Raw genomic sequence first — 15,683 nt, 5'->3', positions numbered from 1 at the left:
ACATATGCTCACACGTAAATAAAACTAAAGTTAAATATATATTTAATTTATAATTTATAACTATATAATATATAAATTTATAATTTGTAATTAAATATATGTTGAATCACAGCAAGCCCATCAGTATTGTCATAATTGACAACACCGTTTGTAGTTGGACAAGACAGAAGTGGCAGCTTCATATTATGCTACTGATAATTCATATTCTAGCAATGGCACTTTTCCCGCTTACTGTTCAGTGTTTGGCTTCCAAGCATTTCAGGCCACAGCGTGAGCAGCACTTCTCGTCCAGGGGACAGTCGTTGTCCTTCAAGCACTTGGGCTTGTCGATCTTCGAGCATATCATGGGCTTACTTGGGCAGAAACCTGTTTTGACTTTGTGAAGTAAAACAAGACACTTGACTTGAAATACTTGGAAATAGTCTGACGTAAGTTTGGAAACCCAGGTAATGTTTTATTCTTTGTGTGTGTGTCTGTGTGTGGACATAGGTGTGCTTGACTATGCAGGCATGGGTGGAGGCCAGAGGTTGACATTATAATGTCTTTCCACAATCAACAAATTCTCTTTTTTCTTTAAATGAAGTCTCTCACTGAACCTGAAACTCTTCACGCAGTTCTATTGGCTGACCACTGAGCTTCTGGGATCCCCTGTCTCTGCCATTCAGCGTTGGGGTCACAACTTTGATGTGGGTTTGGGGGATCCACACTCAGGCCCTCATGCTTGCACAGGTCCCCTCAGTCCAGGTTTTATCCTAACTAAACCTCTTCTCTTTCCTCTACGGTTAACAAGAGGCAGTGTCAACCCTGAATAATGACCTGAAGATCAAGAAAGGCCTTGTGCAATTGTGTAAATGGATGGGACCTCCCCTCCCCGCACAATAAATAGACTTGAGTTACACAGTCCCAGAGTGATAGTGGGGGAAGGAGTCTCAGAAGAACCCAGAACCCCTTATCTTATCAACAAAGGGGATTGAAGACTACAGTGCTCCAAGCCTTGCAGAAAGGCAGGACAGGTGAAGTCAGCTGAAGCCACCGGGTCCTGCCATTCTGCTGTGCTGTGACTAAACCGCTCCTCAGGTTAGAAGCCGGGGGCAGCATCTGCTTCAGAGGCGTTTACATGCTTCCCCTCCCACAGAATACAGGTTTATAAGGGTAATGCACCCAATGGAGGTGTGTGTGTGTGTGTGTGTGTGTGTGCGTGCGCGCATGCAGAAACATGCTCACACCTGTCGCTGGACCATCAATTCACAGTCACTGAAGGATGAGGACTCAGAATAAATTTTTTGGGAGGAGGAAAAACAGAATAATTGCACTCATGAGAGGCTTTGAAGAACGGTACAAGGATCCAGAGGTCAAGAGGTTGACACGAGAGCCCTGCTGGGCTTTTTTTTTTTTCTTTCCTTTTCTTTCTTTTTAAGTCCCCTGAGATATCAAAGATTAGGGCAAGAGGCATCTGAAATCCAAGGGACTTCTCCACGTCCCAGGCAGATGCTGGTGTAAAACTCAGGAGGCTGAGGCAGGAAGATGGTTAAGTTTAAGCCTGGCTTGATTCTTTAGTGAGATCCAGGCCACCCCAGACTACGTCGAGTTTGTTCTCTGAGGAGCTTCCCTCCCCTGTTCCATGGGGTACCATGGCATCCATGCCTATGCCCAGGAGACCCTGGGAGGCCGGCCGCCAGTCCTTACCTAGCCAGGCCCTGGCACAAATGAAACCACACCTGGACTCACAGCACTTCTCCTTCTCCGGGCAGTCCATGTCATTCCTGCAGGAGGGCGGGCACTCCATCCTCCCTTGGAAAGGGAAGAGTGGGCACTGTCCCTTCTTCACTGCAAGGAGAGGAAGGTGAGCTTGACAGCACCCCAGCACCCCACTGACCTGCAGCAAGCTCCTCCTGCTCCTTGCGGGCCACACTTCCTATACCTTGCTTCAGCTTGCCCTGACCATCTCCAGTAGGCTGAGGAGGAACAAAAACACAGGGTGTTCCGTGCAATAGAGTGGGCTTAGTGTCTGAAGCCCCCCCCCCACACACAAAGCCCCAGTCCTGCCACTCAGTGAGCTCAGAGTCTCTGAGAAAGAGAGGAAATGATGTGAAAATTGTCACAAAGCTGCCGTCTTCCGATTTGCGATGTAAACACCGTCACTTTGCCTCTGGTAGATGGAGTTCCTGCTGCAGTGGCTGTAAGGACATCTTCTCTCCTCCTTGTGGGGCTGTCAAGGGCTCCAGACGTCGTGAGAAAGATTCCCTTTGGAGCGGGGAGAGAAAACCCCGTGCGTACCTCCCTGGGTAGCATAAAAGGACTCCGTTCCTTCCTTCCTTTTTCCTTTCTTCTTTCCTTTCTTTCTTTTTCTCAGGTCAGATTCAGACTTGAAATTTGAAAATATATATATTTCTTCTTGCATCTGTTTCACTTTTAATGTTTTGAGACCAAGAACACCATGCCTTTTATATCTCTGTGGGCACAGAATCCTATCAACAATTCAGCAAGCCAATTGCTCTTCCAGAATCAAGAAGGCAAAGAAACTTGCAGAGGGAAGTAAGATTTTAATCCACATTATTTAATACATAAACCTCACAGCACACTGGCTCCCAACATTATTGGTACTGATCATGGCACTGAGAAGCAAATCTGCAGAATTTACCCCTTCCTCACTCTCCCAGGTCTACAGCTACACCCTGGGATTTTGGAACAGACCTGTCTTATCTATTCTGCTTCCTCAGGATGATGCTCAGCAGGTTGGTGTGAAAAGACATCTTCCTCCAAAGAGTTAGACTTGAACTTCAGGTTCCACAGGCCAATGTTTATGAGCAAGTTTTGCGTGTTGTCTCATTTTGCGGGGTTGGGGAAGACTTCAAGAATAGAGAAGTCATGGGTAGTTGGAGTGACAACTTGAGAGTTGAAAAAGCAGTTTAAGCCCTTGAGTAAGGGCCAAGGAGAATTAGAGTGTTCAGGAGAATGGTATGAAAACCACATTTGGACAGAGAAAACCCAAGGCAGGTGCCTGATTGCTCAAAAGAGGGGAAGAGGCTGGACTCCTGAGATTACTCAATGCTACTTGGAAGCTAGAGCGCTTTGGACGTGAGTCCAAGGAGCCTAAGCGTTTACCTATAGACAATGGAAGCCTAGGTGGGTGGGAAACATTAAAATAGAGACCATTTGGAAAGTCACCTCTTCTGATGGGAGGTGGCTCGGAGCAGGAAGGACCACGCCTTCCCCTTGTCATTCTCTGAGCACAAGACATCCATGTGTATGCCTGCCAAAGTGATTGGGGAGAAGGGGCAGCCCACTGGAACACTTCAAGGCGTGGCCTGGCTTCCGGAGGCCTCCTATCTACTTACTTGCCCTCATTTCCAGACTCACCACGACAACTCCATCATGTAAATTCTGTTGACGTCTTCATTTTATATCTCAGCCAAAACTCATGAAGGCCTCTTACAGAAAGCGAAGGAGCCTTGGTTTGGCTCTAAGGCAGGTTAGCCTCACATCCTGACGCTCTATAGCTAGACTGGTATAATATTAGTCGTTAAGCGAGGACCTCAGGTTACTAGGGACATGGCTCTTACCAATTAACATGCAGGCATTCTTGCAGTCCATCTTGCTGAGGAAGTTGTTGGAATTCCCATGACATCCACTGTATGTAAAAGGTCTGCAATAATGCTTCTCAGAGTCAAAATACCAGCGAGTCTGATAGTCATGGCAGTCCCCTGCGTCTGAGGGTAACATGCAGGGTTCTGAGGCGAGAAAGAAAGCAAGAGTGCGAAACGTGGGCATGAAAAGAGGAGGTCAGGCTCCAGCCACAGCCCTCATCATAATCCCTAGTATTACTGCTCTGCTCATAGAAAAAGTCGGTGAAAAAAAGACGTAGGTGGATGAAGGAGGTGGGCTCGGCCAGTTAGGGCATTTGCCTGGTACTAACCCTGATCTCCAGGGAGGAACCGACTCGCACAGGTTGTCTGCTGATTTCCACAAACATGACATGGCAGCCTCCCCAAAAATAAAAATAAGCAAATGTAGCAGTAACAGTTTTTCGTTTAATCCCACCCCCAACTTAATTTTGTGTATATGTGTGTTCTGCTTTCTGGTATGGTTAGGTACCATGTGTGCAGTAGCCTCTGAGGCCAGAAGAGGGAGACAGATCTCCTGAAATTGAACATTGCCTGCTCTGCAAGCACAGCGAGAGCTTTCAACTAAATATTTTTTTTATAAGACATAGGCATGATTCCTAGCACCCACATGGGGCTCACAATTGTTTATTACTCCAGTTCCAGGGGATCTGGTAACCTCTTCTGACCTCGGCAGGCACCAGGAAAACATGGTATCTATACATACATGCAGGCAAGACAGCCACACACATGAAATATAAGCAAATCTTTCTAAAAAGATTTCTTGTCCTGGCTCTTCTTCTGAGCATTGCCAATTTCTTATAGAGGACATTACAAAACCACACTGGAGCAGATCCGCCTTCCTGAATGTCTTGAGCTATGAGAGGATAAGTTATCCTCATTCTAAATGCCCCCTTTAGAGAAAAGAACCACTATATAGAGATAAGAGCCATAGATGCTCAGTCATAGAATGAACCCATCTTTGGACAATATCTGATGTAAGGCTAACCCTCACTTCTCTAGCCCTCTGTGAACCACCCAATCCAAGCCCACATCCTCTGATGGAGTCAAACAGATCTTTACTGAGACAGATGCCTCATGACTCTATGACGAACATGCTCCATGACGGTCATGAGCAATAAACACAACTTGTTCAGCAAGTGTATTCATGGTAGTCTTAGACAAAAAAAAAAAAGCAAAAGTTGATCTCATAAGGCTTTGAGTTAACAGAGAGCGTGGGTTATTAAACACTTCCACCCAGCAGGTGCACAGGTCCCCTCTCTTCATGTCCCCTGTGTAATTTCAATTTTGAGATATAGAGAGGCAATATTATCTTTTATATTATGTGTGTATATATATATATGTGTATGTACATACATACATACATATGTTCATTTATTTTTCCCTTTTGAGACAAAGTCTCTCTGTGTAGACCAGACTGTTGTGTAATTCAAAGAGCTTCACCTGCCTTTGCCTCCCAAGTGCTCAAATTAAAGGCATGTGCCACCACACCTGGCTCCTATCTTAATATATCAATGAGATCTTTGTAAAATTATGGAATGAATGAATGAGTCTCTGGGTTGATGGATCTTCATTTTTCAAACAACAATTAGCATGAAGTTTGACTTTTTACAAAAAATAGCTTTAACACAAGATGGACATAGAAAAGGCACTAGTGATGGGTGAATGATTGAGGGTCCTACAAAAGAAGTCTAGCATCAGTTCTAATGACTTGGTAACCACTACACCTGGACGCCTGACTTGTACTTGAATGCAGAGAGTTAAATTACAGAATGAGAAAGGCTTAAACACTGGCGTATGGTCCTGCCATCTGAAAGGATTGTTTGGCTAGTTTTCTGCCTCCCGCCTGGATGCCAGTACCTTCATAAGGATCTATGCATAAATTCCCACAGGAGAAAGAACAACACTTGAAATGTGCCTCACAGTTGAAGTCTGTTGTGCATGGGTTTGGAACCCTACTTCCGCATTCCAACCGCTTGCTGGGGCACTCGCCCACTTTCTCTGCAAGAAAGAAAGACCCAGGTTCACATCCTTGAACACTATGGCTCCTTTCCTCCACGACAAAGGGGAACTGTGAAGATCTCAGCCCTTTGTCATCTACCCCGACCCTCAGTTCTTCCCTTGCTTGTACTCAGGGGCCACAGCTGTCTCCCCACCCTTGGTTCCTTCCAGTGGAGCTGAATCAGGAGTTTGTGCTCGAGTAACTGAAGAAAGCCATCTTGGAGTCCAAGGCATGTAACTAGGTGGAGACAAAGCCGTCTGTCTTAAATGAACGAGTTACTGCCTTGTGACCTGATGGTGTTAATGCTTGTGTCCCCTGCCTCTGGCGCCACAGTCTACAGGGAAGGTTGCTCAGAAGACGGACTGCATTGTAGAAAGAGGAGCCTTGCCTTTGGACGTTCTTCCCCTTTCGTCATCTAGTCGTTCTGAGCTTCCCTTCCTCCCTGGATGGCTCTTCTGAGTCACTCACCTTGTGTGCATGCACCCAAGGGCTCTTGCACATGTCCTGGTCTCAGTTGTCTCTTCAACTTCCTGAATTCTTTCTGGCTTAGCATGTCCATTCTCCTGGTCTGACTGGTTCTGGCATCTTCCCCCAGGCCCACTCTCTATTCTGAACTGAAGACCCTTGTTTCCAGTCATCTGAGGAAAAGCTACTCAAGTGGTTCTCAAGAGCCTTTCGCTTCCATGTGTGTACACAGAACCAGTGTTTGGCGGGCTTAAAGAGCACCCTGCACTCTGTTTCCCGGCTTGACCTTCAACACATGAACAACTCAGTTGTGAAACACAAATACTCCCCCAAACCCCAGATTCTGATCCATTTAGGATTTGGGCCAATTCTGTTTCTTAAATCTCTTCCCACCCCCACCCCCTCTCTCTTTGCTGCCCCTTCCTCAGAGTGACACCTGGCCTCCTGCCATGGTTCACCTCCACTATTAAGATAACATCCTCTGTGGCCCTCTCTTTTCAGGCTCATGCCTAATGAATAATTAAGTTTTGAAAACTCGATGACACATATTGAGGAAAGCTAGGGAAATAATTGGGGGTAACCAGATGCAGGAAGCCATAGAGTGGTAAACAGAGATAGCTCTCTGGCACCCTGAATCCAACCATTGTCAACCAATGCCAGCCTTTGCCTCATTCCAGCCCTCGGTCCCCGAGAGCACTTCCCAGGAAGAAGGACACACGTTTGATTTTGGCAGTGTATGATGCGGAAGTCTGCTCCAAGAAGAGGAAGAGAAGCAACACAAGAGCTCCACTCCTCCAGAAGCTGGTGGAGCCATGGAGGGGAAGATGCCTGTGTAAGCAAAGAACAGGGGCCTGAGTTAGGCACATCTGGAGAGAAGCGCAGGCCATGCAGAGAGGGTTCCCAGCCCCACTTACTTCATGGATGAGAAAACAGAGCCAGAAGCGAGAAGGGGTCTGTTGGAGGGTAGCGAGTGAGACAGGCCTGGGACAGTCACCTCAGGATCCTCGGTGGCACCCCATACTTGGCCACAGGGCTGCAGCTGGGCCCTTTTGGTCCCTTTCCCACTGTCTCGCTCCTGGGTAACAGGTCACACTTGAGTCATCACAGAGCTTTGTTTGGAATCGTTGCCAGGTGGCTTTCCTATGCTCATATCTGAAGCAACTTCAGACACATTTCAGGGCCTTTGCTTTGTTCCACTGATGACAGGAATAGAGAGCATGAGGTTGTCTGGAGACCTGGGCAGGCAGTAGAGCATCCTGGTGCCTCTGAATAGCACAGGGACATGTACATAAACACGCACGCAGATACACATGCATAGATTAAACACACACACAGACACATGTCCCAAATGACCTTGGGTTAACAAAGAGATTCTTCTCATACTTTCTAGCTCCATACAATTCTGGGATCCTATGATTCATCTAGACAATTTGACAAGCACACAGTCCCCCTTCAAAGCTCCAGTTTCATCATGCTTCTTCATGTCTCATACGTATCTTTAAAATGTGTGTGTGTGTGTGTTGGGCACATGTGTGTCGGCAGGTGTCAAGCACATGTGCAGCCAGAGGACAATTTGGGGGTCTGTTCTCTTCTCCCACTGTGAGTTCTAGGGGCAGAACTTGGGTAAGTACCTTTACCCACTGAGCCAGCACCTCCCTCCTACAGGTGCTTTCTTTTTTCAAGATGAAAAGACCCAGAGATGTGTCACTTCCTCCAGGCAAACACATTCCAGAAACAGTGAAGAGGAGAGGGAAGGGAAAAGGGGATGTTTTGATGCCACGGACAAAACCAAACAAAGAAACAGAACAAAGCAATAACCAAAACAAACAAACGAACAAACAAAACAAACAAACAAAAAACCGTGTCTCTACTTCTCATATGCCACTCAGTTACGGGAAATTCCAGTTCCAAACAAAAGGACAATTCAAAGTTCTTCCCCTCAAATCTAAGATAGTATCTGAGAGTCTACTTTCAGATGATATAGCTGAAGCCTAGAGAGGAACGAACTTGGCAAAATGTCTTAGAGTAAATGTCAACAAAGGGGGAAACTATGTTGCTTTACGTTCTGACATTTCTAGGGCACCTTCTTGTAACTGGTTCAATTTGCTAATCTACCTAACACGTCCTTGGCACCTAGAAGGTGTCTCTGTGTTGCAATGTTTTGTTTTAATGGAGTTTGACCACTCAGGGAGAGTGTTATTTGAACACGTATTGAGAGTATATATAATTATGTTGAGCAATTTTTTCTACAAAACATTTTATAGTGGGATTCATTGTTTATGTTACATTCTAAATCAGGTAGTAAATTTATCTTCACAGTTACATATTCCTGTGTAAGTTAAATGCTTTTTTTTAAAAAATAAAAAGCTGAAATGCATGAAATTACTGATTTGGTCACAAACCCACTTTATATAATTTTCTCAGGAAATAAAACATTTTATACTAAAAAAAAAAAAAAAAAGTTCTTCCCCTGAGGATGTGGCTCGTGGGAACAAAGCAAAGACAAAATGGGTAAGATTCGCCAAGAACTGTCTCAAGAGATTAAGGCTTGCCCTGTGAGCCTGAATGCAAGGTTCAATCTTCAGAACCCATGGAGGGGGTGGGAGTCAGGAATGTGGTACATATTGTAAACCCAGACCTTAAAAGGAAGAGACCGGGGATCCCGGGGCAGCCTGGCCAGTTAGTGTAGCCTACTTGGTGAGTTACACATCAGAGAAAGACTCACTCAAAATAAATGAATAAATAAAGGAGGGTGTCGCCTGAGGAATAACACCCAAGGTTGTCCTCTGACTACCAACATGTGCACACACATAAACACACACACGCACACACACACACACACACACACACACACACGCACACACGCACAGTGTGGGGACTAGATAAGAGAGTGAGAATAAAGGCTGAAGGTTTCAGGGTTTGTCTCACTCAGAGACGACCTATGGTATGCCACTGTGATTTTAGCTATCCAGCCTAGAATTAGGATTCCAAGTAAAAGAATGTGTCTGGAGTGCCACCAAGAAACTTAAAAACTTTTTAAGGCCTTCAGACAGTTTCCATATATTAACTTTCAGTGTTTTGGATAATATTGTCCTTATGCATGGTTTTAATTAGATGTAGTTCACCTTTCTTTTTCTTCCCCCCGTTTCTTTTCCTCAGAGTTCTCACTTCTCAGCATTTGCTTTCATATTTAATTGTGACCTCGCTCTTCCTGAACATCTTACACGTTACCCTTTTGGTTTTAAATTTTACTGGGCAAATGACGATTATGCCTTTTATGGAGTAGAATGGAATGTGAGGAGTGTACATTGTGGGACAATTCAAGATAACACATCCTTGGCTCAGAGATCACTGTTTGTAGTGAGAACATCAGATCTATTCCCTTGGCAACTTGGAAACCTACAGCACGTATTATTAACAGTGATTCGCATGAAGCACAAAGATCTTAAAACTGACTAGATTTTCTTTGCCTGGTTTCTGTGGAAGACATACCTAGGGAAATGGAGTCAGAAGGTAGCAGGGAGAGCACTCGCCATGGGGACCTAAGGTGAAGACCCCAGAACCCATGGGAAGTTGGAACAATGCAAGCAACTGTTAAAGCCAGCCCCACCACAGTGAGACCAGTAAAGAGCAAATACCCTAGAGCCTGATGGGCAAGCTGCCCCACAATACACGGTACAGCAACAAACTGTGAGGAGACTACCTCAAGCACGGTGGGAGAGGAAAAGCAGCCCTGGAGACTGCCTTCTGACCCGTCCCCAGCTACACACACCGTACTGCATTACTCCACATAGAAGATATATCCAGGGCAGGAGTTAGGCATCATGGCTCAGGGCTGTAATAACAGATACTCAGAGGCAGGAGGATTACAAATTCAAGGCCAGCTAGGACAAGGTAGGGAGCTGAAAGGGAAGGAGACAGAGACTCAGGCAGAGTCATTGAAAAGGAGAAAAAGGACATAAAGGGCAAAACCACAGATAATTAGGCCAGAGGGAGACAAGATGCAGCGCCATTGATCTAATGCTGGCCTAGCATGCCTGAAGCCCCCAGCCCCAGCCCAGTCCCACGTAAACGAGGGACGTGAGGCAGGTCTGTAATCCCAGCACTGGGGAGGTGGATGCAGAAGGAACAGAAATCATCTACTTCATTCCAAGTTTGAGACCAGCCTGGGATAGATGAGATCCTATCTCAAAAGAGAGAGGGGTGGAGAGAGGAGTATTTGGAGGAAAAAGGAATGATGGGAGAAAGGAGGCAAAAAAAAGAAAGCTTTGCTAGGCGGTGGTGGCATACGCCTTTAATCTCAGCACTCAGGAGGCAGAGGCAGGCAGATCTCTGTGAGTTCGAGGCCAGCCTGGTCTACAACAGCTAGTTCCAGGACAGGCTTCAAGGCTCCAAAAGCGACAGAAAAAGCCTGTCTCTAAAAACCAAAAAAAAAAAAAAAAAAAGAAAGAAAGAAAGAAAAGGAAAGGAAAGAACGAAAGAAAGATAGGAAGGAAGGAAGGAAGGAAGAAAGAAAGAAAGAAAGAAAGAATTGAAGAAGAGAGGAATCACAGAGAAAAAGGACAAGGATATTCCCAAACACCAATTTACTCCTGGAAAAAGAAAGGTTCTGGAATCACATAACTTTGCTAAGAGATTCTAGGAGACTCCAAGCAAGTGCACCCTCTCCCTAGTAGGCCAGAGAGCCAGAGACCTCAGCTTGCAGAGGTCCAGACCAGAGAGTCAGAGGCCTTTCCTCCACAGTGTTACTGTGGAGACAGGTAGGCCACGGATGGCCTCCGGAAGTGAACATGACTGGCTCATGTCCAGAGTTGCTTCCTTGACGGTTGGGGCACAGAGCCTCAGAGCAGAAGCAGGAGCCACTGACCAGTTCCACCCAGCTTAATGCCTCTGGCCAAACTGCTTCTTAGGATGAGACTCTGGGAACTTCTGCCATTCCTGGTCCTCTTCATCTTCTTGTGGGGCATCCAGGAACCTGAGCTGGCTGAGGGGTTCTTTCTCAGTAAGTACTGGGGTACAGTTCTTAATATGGAGAGAAGTAGCTTGATGGAGTCAAAGAACAAAACACACTGCAGATGAGAGGGTTTCCCCATCCCAGTCCCAGACCCTGGTGGGAGTGAGATGTTTGGGGTCACTGTTTCCCCGTCATCCTGGAGAGGTGCCATGGGTCACACAGGGGTCTCTGTCTGTGACAGCTGACTCCCTATCTTTATAAGGAATTCTTCATGCACTTCAGGACTGGTGTGCATTGAATGGACATTGGGAATTAAGTAGACAAAAGGATCTCCACTTAGGATGAGCCTCTCCCTAGCAGCACCCCAGCAGCTGCCTCGCCTGCCCACTGCAGCTCCCCAAAGCTTTCCTGTATTCACAGGACCTTACCTGTGTGCTGAAGAACAGCCTCCAGGGTCCCTTCAGATGGTGAAGCAGGGAGATTTCATCCTTACCAGCTAAAACACACTGAGCACTTGAAGGTCGTGGGGGAAGTGAGTGATCAGGAGGTCGTGTGACAGGAGCAAATTCCGGGTCCACTCCTTGAGAGCTGTGTGGCCTGCACAAGTCCACAGAGCCTCGCATGCTCTGGACGCCCCTGCTCTCTCCATGGGACACTTTATCAATATTAATCACTGGAAGTCCTTTATCAGTATTCATCACTGTTCTTTTAGCCCAGGCATCTTGACCAAGGCTTTTCAAACTTTGTTCCATTAGCCTTCAGGATGACAATCTAGGCAAACACTGAGCTACGGGGGCCAACGAAGGCCAAAACCAAATGATCAGAACAGTCCCAAAGGAGCAGGTCCCTCTCTGGGGAATCCTGTAGAGGTGGAGAGAGGGCTGGAGAAGGTTCTGGGGAATAGCTGCTGAGTTGCTGCTGGGGGTGATAGGGCCAGTGCTGTGAAAACCTGAACCCCTGAGGGTTGCCTCTCCTAGTGACAGGCGAGGGGCCAACAAGCTTCCTCACTCTGCAGTGACACTCTGGAACTAGGAAGGGAGAACAATATCTCCTTCAACTCCTCAGGGGACTACATCTTCTTCTTTCCTACAGGAATGTGCCCAAGATACAAAGTGAAGTGTACAGATGTAAGTACAGACGAATGTTCACAGCACGGACACTGTCCACCAAGGCAAAAGTGCTGCCAGTTTGTCTGTGAAAAAGTATGTATGGACCCCAGAGACGGTAACTGTCGGTTGCTTGTACCCTTCTATTTTGGCACTGCCATGCCTTCTGGGTTCCACTTCTTCCTTCCTATGCTGGTACTGCCATGCCTTCTGGGTTCCACTCCTGCCTTCCTATGCTGGTACTGCCATGACCTCTGGGTCACCCCTCCTGCCTTCCAATGCTGGTACTGCCGTGTCTGCTCCTAGACCGTTGAGGGTTAGAGTTTGACCACGATTATCTTGACATCTGATTGGTGCAGATTTTGACAGTGATGGACAGAGAGACTGTGCTTTTTCATTTTCCTTCCATTTCAGTTTTTGAAGGAAACAACATCCCTTTTCTTTTTAAAGAAAGATTACTTTTATGTGAGGGAACATTTTGGCTCAATGTATGATGTATGCCCACCAAATGCATACAGTGCCTCTGGAGGAAAGAAGAGGGCATCATAGCCCCTGGAACTGGTGATATAAATAGTTGTGAGCTGCCATGTGGGTAATGGGAACTGAGCACAGGTCTTCTGAAGGGGTAGAAAGTGATCTTAGTGAGATATTTATCTAGACCTGGCCTTTCCATTTTGAACCTCAGTTAACCCTTTGATATGAGGCATATTGTTACTGAGTCATGTGACCCCTTAGCTACTCTCAGGTGCTGTTCTGAGATGCAAGTAGCTACCAAAGTCTCATCAAACAGCAAAAACACGTCTGGCTGTTCATAAATTGAGACAGGTGTCAGGAGTTTCTGGGCTTGTTTGTCCAGGTCTCAGACTAACATAAAACCCAGGACACCTCCCCTCATCGCGTTAGCCTCCTATACTCTTTTCTCTCTGCTCACATCCTGGAGCTCCAGACAAGACCCTCAAAACTACTCGCCCATTATTCTATCAGCAAATATTTACGGGTGCCCGTGACACCCAGGTTGGGCTCCTAAATGAGGCCACCAAAGCTTTTCCTGGGAAAGCCATATAGGACTTGGAATCTGAAGGATGGGTAGTGTGCAGGTAAACAGAGACGCCAGCAAGTGCTCATGGGAAAACTCTGTGCTAGGAGACATGTGATCAGGCGTGGAAACACTGGGAGGTGGAGAAGGTGGAGATGGTTGAGGATGTGCACTCACACATCCGGACGTGATCCTCCTCCCTGTGATCCTAACCCCCGACTGTGGTCTACTCAGGTTCTGGTCCTGAATCAGGGAATTAAGGCTGACCTCAACCTTGACAACCTCCTACCTCAGCCTTTGGGTGTCTGGGGTTCTAAGCGTGCACCACCATATCTGGTGATTCATCTACACTTAACTCCCTCACTGGTGTGTGACATCAGGGAGTGGCTTCATCTCTCCAAGTCTCATGCCCTCTACCTGCACAATGAGAACAGAAAGAGGGCTGCCACACCAGAGGAAATGTCAACATGTGTCAAAGGCTAAGACCCACGGCCAGCACTTTAATAGCTAAACTTGTGTGATTGTAATGGAATTTTCCAGTGGTGAAATCAGTTGTTCATTAAGTGCTTAAGTTTGGGATCTTTCTCTCTTTCCTTCCTTCTTTCCTTCTTTCCTTCCTTCTTTCTCTCTTTCCCTCTTTCCTTCCTTCTTCCCTTCCTTCTATCCTTTCTTCCTTTCTTCTTTCCGTCCTTCTTTCTCTTTCCTTTCTTTCTTCCTTCCTTCCTTTCTTCCTTCTTTCTTTTCTTCTGTCTTTCCTTCTTTCCTTTGTTTTTTTTTTTATTTCTGAGAATATTCCTGAAACATCCATTTCTTGCCAAAGATCTGCTCAGAACGGCTATACAGGGCTAAGGTACAGTATTTGTTCATGAAGAACTCAGTTTTCCTGCAGTCAGAAAATATGGATAAAACCACGATAAATCTTCATCACAGACATAACACAGATGCATTAAAATCAAGGGGCAAAGCATGGACCCAGGAGACATCAGAAAGGCAATGATGCTGGGACTGTTTAGATATTGCAGACATGGTCTTCTGTATAGCTCAGGGCAACCTTGAAATCGCTGCAATCCTCCTGCCTCGGCTTCCCAAGTGCTGGGATGTCAGGCAAATGCCACCACACTTGGCTACTGGAAGGGTTTTGAAGAATGAATAGGAGTGTGCCTTGCTAGCCAGAGCAGCTCGGGCATTGAGCAGGTGTGGAAGGCGCGGAGACTGGGGAGTAGGCTGACTGTCAAGTACAGTTTGAAAGGATGAGCGTTAAGAGCAGCAAAAGAGAGAAGCTGTGGAGAGGGAGGTATGGACTTTGGGGTTGGAAGATAACTGTTCTGAGCCAGTGCATCAGCTCCTCTGACGCCTAGTGGACTGGAGATATTTTAACTTAGATGGTGGCCATTCCTGGCAGAAAGGAAAGAGACAGCCATCCTTGCCGTGTATGAGGCCAAGTCATCAAGCAGTCATCATTCAGATGCTGAGGAGACACAATGGCCACGTCTGCTCCTGGGATGGTCCTGTCCCGACCAGCAAGGTGGTACTTTGTGTTGTCATCCTGCAGCTGAGAAAAAGAAGATAAAGAGGCTGAAGTGACTGGTCAGATTCCCAGGAAACCGGAAGCACAGCTCTGAGCTAGACAAAGAAAGCAGTGGATAGAGGAAGGGGGCGGGGTTGTTCCTGAGGAGACAGGCATCCAAATATCTGTCTTCCATTTTTTCCCCACAGATTTTTGCAGTCTGCCAAAGAATACTGGCCCCTGCATGTTCCGTGTTCCACGCTGGTATTATAATAAAGAAACTGGGCGCTGTACTGAATTCATCTATGGTGGTTGCATGGGGAACCGTAACAACTTCCTAAGTGAAAGTGTCTGCAAATCCATCTGTAAAAAATGACGTAAGTGCTAAATGTCCCCAATTGCATTTCCACAAAAGTGAAACAGCAATCTGAGCATCAGTCCTTTCCAAGGCCTGGGCAGTCATGGAGGTGCAAATGGGAAAGAGAGGATAGGAGGGAGGCAGTGGGCCAAGGGAAGCCTGCAAGTCTGAGGGGAGCAGTGGGAAAAGAAAGGACACAGGAGCAGGGAGCACCTGACCCAACTCAGAGGAGGAGCATGTGAGTTGCCGTGGTCACCACACTGAGTTAACAGGTATAACGTGGTATAAATTAGAAGGCGCGAGCTGAGCCCAGCACATACATCACTTCTGTTTTCGCTGCTTGCCTGGGGATGTGAAAATCTTCCCATCCCTTTCCATTTGCTGAAGGATCTGGTTCCTATGGTGGCTGAAGCCCAGCATCTCCATCCTTACCCTTGTGTCTTACAGATCTGTCTTCCTGGATAGGATAAGGTTGAGCTGCAGAAAGCTCCTGGTCTTGGCAATTTGAGACTTCCTTCTGTGAGTCCAAGGATACTCTGGATTGGCTGACAGCACTCAAGTCTTAGCCACTAAGATTCTGGCTGCTTCCACAACAGAACTGCAGATTTGGCTTATTCTTTTTCCCTCACGCC

General features: G+C 46.6%; 2 protein-coding genes across 2 annotated transcripts; one reads left to right on the top strand and one right to left on the bottom strand.

Annotated features, from left to right (window-relative positions):
* Positions 1 to 235: 235 nt before the first annotated feature.
* Positions 236 to 9,399, bottom strand: Wfdc8 (WAP four-disulfide core domain 8). Its single transcript, XM_041670698.1, has 7 exons — positions 9,322 to 9,399; positions 7,005 to 7,165; positions 6,809 to 6,918; positions 5,484 to 5,624; positions 3,564 to 3,731; positions 1,687 to 1,827; positions 236 to 375 (listed from the first exon to the last, which is right to left on the bottom strand). The coding sequence occupies exons 1-7, from the start codon at positions 9,397 to 9,399 to the stop codon at positions 236 to 238; spliced, it is 939 nt and encodes a 312-aa protein (XP_041526632.1).
* Positions 9,400 to 10,974: 1,575 nt separating this feature from the next.
* Positions 10,975 to 15,069, top strand: LOC121459969 (WAP four-disulfide core domain protein 6A-like). The gene is made up of 3 exons (XM_041670023.1): positions 10,975 to 11,092; positions 12,137 to 12,268; positions 14,903 to 15,069. The coding sequence occupies exons 1-3, from the start codon at positions 10,975 to 10,977 to the stop codon at positions 15,067 to 15,069; spliced, it is 417 nt and encodes a 138-aa protein (XP_041525957.1).
* Positions 15,070 to 15,683: the final 614 nt, after the last annotated feature.

This window comes from Microtus oregoni, unplaced genomic scaffold, assembly GCF_018167655.1.
Source record: "Microtus oregoni isolate MIOR12 unplaced genomic scaffold, Mior012 000020F_ref0000438, whole genome shotgun sequence".
NCBI classification, from domain to species: Eukaryota; Metazoa; Chordata; class Mammalia; order Rodentia; family Cricetidae; genus Microtus; species Microtus oregoni.
This window is presented reverse-complemented; position numbering and strand designations above follow the sequence as displayed.

Bases quoted from the DNA above. Each gene is read 5' to 3' on its own strand.
- Wfdc8 (XM_041670698.1), bottom strand. From the start codon at position 9,399: ATGTACACTCCTCACATTCCATTCTACTCCATAAAAGGCATAATCGTC. The intron at 5,625-6,808 runs GTGTGTCCTTCT...TCTTTCTTGCAG, and splicing joins ATACACTGCCAAAATCAAAC to AGAAAGTGGGCGAGTGCCCC. The intron at 3,732-5,483 runs GTACTGGCATCC...TTCTCGCCTCAG, and splicing joins ATGCATAGATCCTTATGAAG to AACCCTGCATGTTACCCTCA.
- LOC121459969 (XM_041670023.1), top strand. From the start codon at position 10,975: ATGCCTCTGGCCAAACTGCTTCTTAGGATGAGACTCTGGGAACTTCTG. The intron at 11,093-12,136 runs GTAAGTACTGGG...TCTTTCCTACAG, and splicing joins GGCTGAGGGGTTCTTTCTCA to GAATGTGCCCAAGATACAAA. The intron at 12,269-14,902 runs GTAACTGTCGGT...TTTTCCCCACAG, and splicing joins ATGTATGGACCCCAGAGACG to ATTTTTGCAGTCTGCCAAAG.